Source organism: Orycteropus afer, unplaced genomic scaffold (genome assembly GCF_000298275.1).
Source record: "Orycteropus afer afer isolate SDZICR_OR568_19922 unplaced genomic scaffold, OryAfe1.0 scaffold00313, whole genome shotgun sequence".
NCBI lineage: Eukaryota > Metazoa > Chordata > Mammalia > Tubulidentata > Orycteropodidae > Orycteropus > Orycteropus afer.
In genome coordinates, this window is record NW_006921900.1 from 357,142 (window position 1) to 364,568 (window position 7,427).

The 7,427-nt window shown below is 44.8% G+C and overlaps 1 protein-coding gene across 1 annotated transcript in view; it reads right to left on the reverse strand.

Annotated features, from left to right (window-relative positions):
• The window catches only part of FAH (fumarylacetoacetate hydrolase), a 61,789-nt gene that overhangs the window by 15,059 nt on the left and 39,303 nt on the right, over positions 1 to 7,427 (reverse strand). The window contains exons 12-13 of the mRNA XM_007951813.2: positions 4,386 to 4,487; positions 3,544 to 3,661 (exon numbers count right to left, since the gene is read on the reverse strand). Coding sequence (XP_007950004.1) covers positions 3,544 to 3,661; positions 4,386 to 4,487 — 220 coding nt within the window. The remainder of the gene's footprint in view (positions 1 to 3,543; positions 3,662 to 4,385; positions 4,488 to 7,427) is intronic.

Genomic DNA, 7,427 nt, shown 5'->3' on the forward strand with positions numbered 1-7,427 from the left:
GCTGACTGCTCCTCTGTCCAGGTTCCTGGCTTTTAATCCCCTTTCTCCTGCTCTCCCATCCTGCTGCTTTGGGTGTGCCTGGGTTCTCTCTCCTTACCTGGATCCCTGCGGCTGATTGCTCCTCTGTCCGGGTTCCTGGCTTTTAATCCCCTTTTTCCTGCTATCCTGAACTGCTGCTGCTTTGGGCGTGCCTGAGTTCCTCTCCTCACCTGGATCCCTGCTGCTGACTGCTCCTCTGTCCAGGTTCCTGGCTTTTAATCCCCTTTCTCCTGCTCTCCCGCACTGCTGCTTTGGGCGTGCTGAGTTCCTCTCCTCACCTAGATCCCTGCGGCTGACCAGGGATCAGCCGCAGGGTTTAGGGTAGGTGAGGAAAATGAACAGGAAGAGCAGTGGACACGCTCAGGGTCAGAGTTGAGGGAATATCATCAGGACTTATTGATAGACTGAAAAGAGAGCAAGGTACAAGGATACTACCTAGGTGGCTGGCATCAGCCACTAAGTGGTAATAAGGTAGAAAATCAGGAGTGCCAGGAAAGACACCAAGTTCTTTAACTCTCAAAAAAATATTATCCCTACTTTATATATGAGGAGGCTAAGACCCAGAGAAGCTAAGTCACATGCACACAATCACGCCATGTGTACATGCAGACCTGGGACTCATACCAAAGCCAGCTCACTCCACAGCCCATGCTTCCAACCACTGTGCTTTAACTAATGGCCACAGTGGTGAGCTACCATGGCATCATTCCTTGTTTTCCTGGGATGCCCAGGAATACAAAACTATAGCTGAAAAGCTCATAAACTTTACACAACGTTGTCAGACACTATGTATGGCTTCAGAAAACCTTTGGCTTCAGTTAAAACAGTATTTCCTAGGATGGGGATGGTTCTGGCATTTCTTCCACATAAGAGTGCTTCTGCCATGCAGAGGCAAGAGGGACAGGGCAGAGCAGAAAATAGACTCAGTTCTGTTTGTGATTTTCTAACCTTGGTTAAGTTGAAAGAATAAAAAGTAGTTTTCAGTCTGCACATTGGGAATTTCCTTCAGAATATCTTTGTTGTTATTGTTGGTTGCTATTGACTCAATTCTGACTCGTGGCAAACCCATGTGTACAGAGTAGAACTGCTCCTCAGGGTTTTTAGGGCTGTGACCTTTTGGAAGCAGATCACCAGGTCTTTCTTCTGAGGCACTTCTGCTTTTCCTTCCCTTGGTAGTAAAGTTTCAGATAATAAGTATGTTTTAAGTCACATATATTATGCATCAGAGATGACTTCATAATGGCTAGCAGGAGAGATGTCTAATTTCTGCTAAACTTATTCTTTTAAGATAGATTATATGGTTGAGTCAGTGTTCATCAGCCCCTCAATCCTCCAAATGTGTCTTCTTGTTGTTGTTAACTACTGTCCAATCGACCTCGAGTTCATGTGACCCCATGCACAGTGTAACAAAACACTGCCTGCTCCTGCATCATCTCCATGATCAGTTGCAAATCAGACCACTGTGATCCATAGGATCTTCACTGGCTGACTTTTTGGAAATGGATCACCAGGATTTTCCTTCTAGTTCATTTTAGGTGGAAGTTACGCTGAAACCTGTTCCGCATCATTAACAAGAAGCAAACAAGCCTCCACTGGCAGATGGGCGGTGGCTGCTCATGAGTGAGGTGTATTGACTGGAAATCAAACCCGTGTCGACCACATAGAAGGTGAAAATTCTATCAATAAGTCATCACTGTTCTCAAATGAGTCTAAGGGGACAAATTAAAATCAACTACCTCTTCTTAATGCTTTCTACTGATATGGCAGATGAGGTATTGCAGTGGGAGAGAGGGAGTGGTGTCTTCTCCGAAGGCTGATGCCCAGCCAGGGGATAGGACTATTTCTGGGCACCTTGTACTTGTTCAGCTGATGCTCTGCAACTTTCCTTCTAAGAATAGGCTTCCCAAGGACAATATATGCACAGGGAGACTGCTTGGGGAGTGGAGGGGGTAGTGCATAGGAGGGAAAGACACGGAAAAGAGGTAACTATGGGGAGGAAGTGGGAAGAGAGCTGTTACTTTGTGGGAAATTGCAGTCAATGTCTTGAGACAAAATGTGTAGGAACTACTGTATGGATAATGAAATTGCTCTGTAAACTTTCACGCAAATCACACTAAAATTTAAAAAAAAAACAAGCCTTCCTAACATGGTGGGCGTTTGTGACACGTGGCCTCTTGAAGGAGCTGACTGGACTAGAGAAGACTAAAGCAGAGCCAATCAGATTCTCTCTCTCAAGAATAGGAACCAAGAGACACTACAGTGGGACAGTGTTGGAGTTGATGCTGGAGAAACACACAAAGTTATGGCTTCAGTTAGAGCCAGGATGTGCCAGAGTGCAAGCTGGAGATGCAGGGATGAGGGCTCTACAGAGCAAATGGGTCTCAAAGTGGGATAATGGAAGAGATGTCTTTACCTCCCTGAGGTAAATATTGTGGCTCCAGAGAGGGACAGAGAGCACAGAACCAAGTGATCTCACTAGTTCTGGGAGGCTGGGTGGCTCATCCCATGGCCAGCCTGGGAAGTTCCCTGTATACTTACACTGAGACCCTTTAACCCAAGCAAACTAGGCTGGGGGTGGCAAAGGATGGCTTCTGTTCCTCTCAGTCAAACAGTCTCTGAGGCACCAGGTACACTTCAGTGTTGGACAGAGGCATCTGGCCTTCTCAGAATGGCCTGCTCAGGAGTTCTCAGTCACTAACTCAACAGCACCTCCCCTGAACACAGACATAGATCACTGCATCCTGCATAAAGAGTTTCTGAAAAGTCTAGAACAACAAGGAACCTGCCATAATTTCTTAACTGTGCTCAGGGAGAAGGGAGAGAAGCAGGACTTATTTGGATGCTGTGATGTGGGTCTTGACAAAAATGTACTGATTCTCTAATCCAGATTTCTGGGTTCATGGGATTGGAGTAACCCACCTACACCATCTACCCTTAGGTGTCCTTTTGAACCGTGAGACTTTAAGAAATTGTTTTCCTAAAGTCACCTTCAAGTCAAACAATAGATCATTTTGTCTTAGGCAGTGGGCCCTTTCAGAGAATTTCTATGTGCAGCCTGTTTGGAGGTACAGGAACCCCAAGGTCTGACTGGAAAATGTATGGCACATCCTTAGTGACTCAACTTTTCCAACTGCCTGGAACCGACATGTGTTCTGATGTGATCTCCTGAGAAATTAATATAAAAATGACCTACATAAACACTCCTCCCCTCTGGATATGTCTGGGTTGAAACTGCTGAATTTGAAACACAAATTCACACAATAAATATATTCTGTTACATTATTAGGTGTTTCCCTAAGTATTTAGGTTTTTGACAGGAGATTCAGATCTGAAGTCCCCTGGTTGCCAAGATCATGGGGAAGGACACAACCAGAAGGCACAGAATCTGGGCATGACAGCCTCAGGCTGAGTTAGATGGCTTCTGGACAGAAGGATGTGCCTGGGGTTAGAACAGTGCACAGTGGCAAGGAAAGAGAGGACCCCAAAGGGCCCCGCAGCCCTCACCTGTGATGATGACTTCATCCCCATCCAGCAAAAACTTCCTGGTCTGCCCATTTCCCAGCTCAATGGCCTTGGTCCCCCTCCACGACAGCTCCAACATGGAACCAAAGCTTTCTGGCTCCTTCATAACAGAAAAGGGAAGAAAGCGTCATATGTATTCATGTGAGAACCTGGTAAGCACCTCAGCTCTGGGTGGATAGTGCTTAGCAAGGCCAGGGCATCCCAGGTCAGGGACCTTCTCCCACTGAAGACATCACTTTGTTCGAGACGCAGCAAACCCTTGACCAGCAGGCCAATTCCTTCAGCCCCTCTCCCCACTCTAAGGCTGCATCTTACCATGAGACTGTTATGTGTAACACTCTCTGATTTGGAATAAATGTCCCACCTAGCAACAGGGTGGCACTGGGCCCCCGCAGGTAGTGACTGACACACACCACCCCAAGGTCATCCTCTTTTGAGGTTCCATGACTGTGCCACAGGCTCCCAGTGGCATAGAGAGGAAGGAGCAGGCCCTGGTAGGGGCAGGGGGCACTTTGTTCTGGCAGGGTGCAGCGCAAGAAGGGGACACCCAAACACAATCAGCTTCCTGATTCTTCCCTATGTGCCATTCTGACTGCCTTATTTAGATGAAGAAACCAGCCTCTCATTCATTGACCAGTCTCTTCAGGTTTGAATCTGGGCCACTTCCACACACATAGATGGATGAAGCTATGAGGAAGGTGGAGCTGTAAGATACAAGATCTAGGGCTTGGATCTCTTCTTGAAGGTGAGCTGGGGACCATCCATTCTGTGTGGGGAGTAAGGATGCTATATATGGGCAGCCACAAAGGCAACCTAGTACTCACCGGCCCACTAATGGTTCCTGAAGCCAAGAGGTCTCCCGGGCGGAGGTTGCAGCCATTGACTGAGTGGTGAGTCAGCTGCTGCAGCATTGTCCAATACATGTGCTATAGAAGAGGGACACAGTGAGTGGGACGAGCAGGAGTACTTGCATCCGATCTCTGATGTAGCCAAGCCCAGAACTGTCACACAGAGTGCCTCACTCACAACACCAGCCAGCTCTCAGGTCTCTTAGAGCAATGACAGGCTGTTATCCTGTACAGCTACCCAGGACATCCTCCTGCCTCTCCCACCTCCTTCACTAGCCAACCTCAGCTCCTCTGCTCCTTCAAAGTCCTTCCTTAACCCATCTCCTCCAAGAAGTACTCCCTGATAGCCAACATCCCTGCTCTGTCCCTCAATATGCAACATGCTCATTTGTACATTGTTACACCATATCCTGTGGCCCCTGAGTCCTAAATTCACATAGTCTACATCTTCAATATTATCAGTTAAAACAAGGCCACAGTGGAACAGACCCTCATTGCTCATATACAGGTTCAAGACAAAGCTGAAGAAAATTAAAACATGTTCACAAGAGTCAGAATGTGACCTTGATTTTATCCACCTGAACTGATACACCATCTAAAGAATAGATTTGTTGCATCAAACACCAATGACCAAAGATCAGACAAGTCATGGGATGACATCAAGAACATCATACAAAAAAAAAAAAAATTATTAAAAAGATAGGAAAGGAAGAAAAGACCAAAATGGATGTCAGAAGAGACTCTGAAACTAGCTCTTGAACGCAGAGTAGCCAAAGCAAATGGAAGAAATGATGTAATAAAAGAGCAGAACAGAATACTTCAAAGGACAGCTTGAGAAGTCAAATTATTAAAATGAAATATGCAAAGACCTGGAATTAGAAAACCAAAAGGGAAAAAATGCTTAGAATTCCTAGAAATGAAAAAGAAAAAAAAAATCAAGCCTCAAGTTGCAATACTGAAAGTCTCTATGAGCAAACTATTGAATGATAAAGGAAGGATTAAAAGAAGAGGGAAGGAATACAGAGTCACTATAACAAAAAAGAATTGATCAATGTTCATCTATTTCAAGAGGTGGCATATGATCAAGAATCAATGGTATTAAAGGAAGAAGTCAAAGCTGCACTGAAGGAATTGGCAAAAAACAAAACTCCAGGAATTGACGAAATACCTACTGAGATATTTCAACAAACGGATGCTGCGCTGTAAGCATTTCCTTCTCTATGCTAAGAAATTTGGAAGACAGGTACCTGGCCAACTGACTGGAAGAGATCCATATTTGTACCCATTCCAAAGAAAGGTGATCCAAAAGAATGAGGAAATTATCAAACAATATCATTAATATGACACACAAGTAAAATATTGCTGAAGATAATTCAAAATGGTTGCAGCAGTCTATCAACAGGGAAATGCCAGAAATGTAAGGTGGATTCAGAAGAGGACATGGAACGAGGAATATCATTGCTGATATCATATGGATCTTGGCTGGAAGCAAAGAATACCAGAAGGATGTTTACTTGTGTTTTATTGGCTATGCAAAAGCATTTGACTGTGTGGATCATAACAAATTATGGATAACATTGAGAAGAACAGAAATCCCAGAACACTTAATTATGCTCATGAGGAACTTGTACATGGACCGGGAATCTTTCGTTCAAACAGAATAAGGGGATACTGCATGGTTTAAAATCAGGAAAGGAGTGTGTCGGAGTTGTATCCTTTCACCAATTTTTTTCAATCTGTATGCTGAGCAAATAATCCAAGAAACTACTATATGAAGAAGAACATGGCATCAGGATTGGAGGAAGACTCATTAACAACCTGTCATATACAAATGACACAACCTTGCTTGCTGAAAGTGAAGATGACCTAAAGCACTTACTGATGAAGATTAAAGACTACAGTCTGCAGTATGAATTACACCTCTACATAAAGAAAATGAAAATCCTCATAACTGGACCTATAAGCTGCATCACAATAAATGGAGAAAAGATGGAAGTTGTCAAAGATTTCATATTAGTTAGATGCACAATCAACACCAGTAGAAGAAGCAGTCAAGAAATCAGATGTATTGCGCTGGGCAAATCTGCTGCAAAAGACCTCTTCAAAGTTCTGAAAAGATGTCTCGGAAGACTAAGGTCCACCTAACCCAAGCCATGGTATTTTCAGTAACCTATATGCATGTGAGGGAGCTCTGGTGGCATAGTGCCTAAGGCATTTGACTGCTAACCAGAAGGCTGGTTGTTCACACCCACCAGCCACTCCTCGGAAGGAAAGTTGGGCAATCTACTTCCATAGTGATACAGCCTCGGAAACCAAAGGAGGGGTCGCTATGAGTCGGATCCGACTCTACAGCGGTGGTTGCATTGCGTTTTGTATATGCATGTGAAAGCTGGATGAATAAGGAAGACTGAAAAAGAGTTGATATTTTTGAATTATGGTATTGGGGAAGAATATTGAAAGCACTATGGAGTGCCAGAAGAACAAAAAAATCTGTCCCGGAAGAAGTGCAGCTGGAATGCTCCTTGGAAGCAAGAAGGGCCAGACTTCTTCTCATGTACTTTGGTCATATTGTCAGAAGGGACCATTCCCTAGAGAAGGATATCATGCTTGCTAAAGTGAAGGTCAGTGAAAGAGGGGAAGACCCTCAAAGAGATGAATTGGCACAATGGCTGCAACAACAGGCTCAGGTATAGCAAGGATTGTGAAGATGGTGCACAATAGGGCAGTGTTTCATTCTGCTGTATACCAGGTTGCCATGAGTCAGAGTGCCTAAGACACCTGACTGCTAACCAGAAGGCTAGCAGTTCAAACCCACCAGCCACCCCTGGAAAGGAAGGCTGGACAACCTACTTCTGTAGTGATACCGCCTCAGAAACCCAAGGAGGGGTTGCTATGAGTCAGGTCTGACTAGACGGCACATAACAAGAACAACAATCACCACCACCTTGGTAGCTCAGTGGTTAAAGCACTAACCAAAAAGTCAGCCACTCCATAGGAGAAAAATGTGGCAGTCTGCTT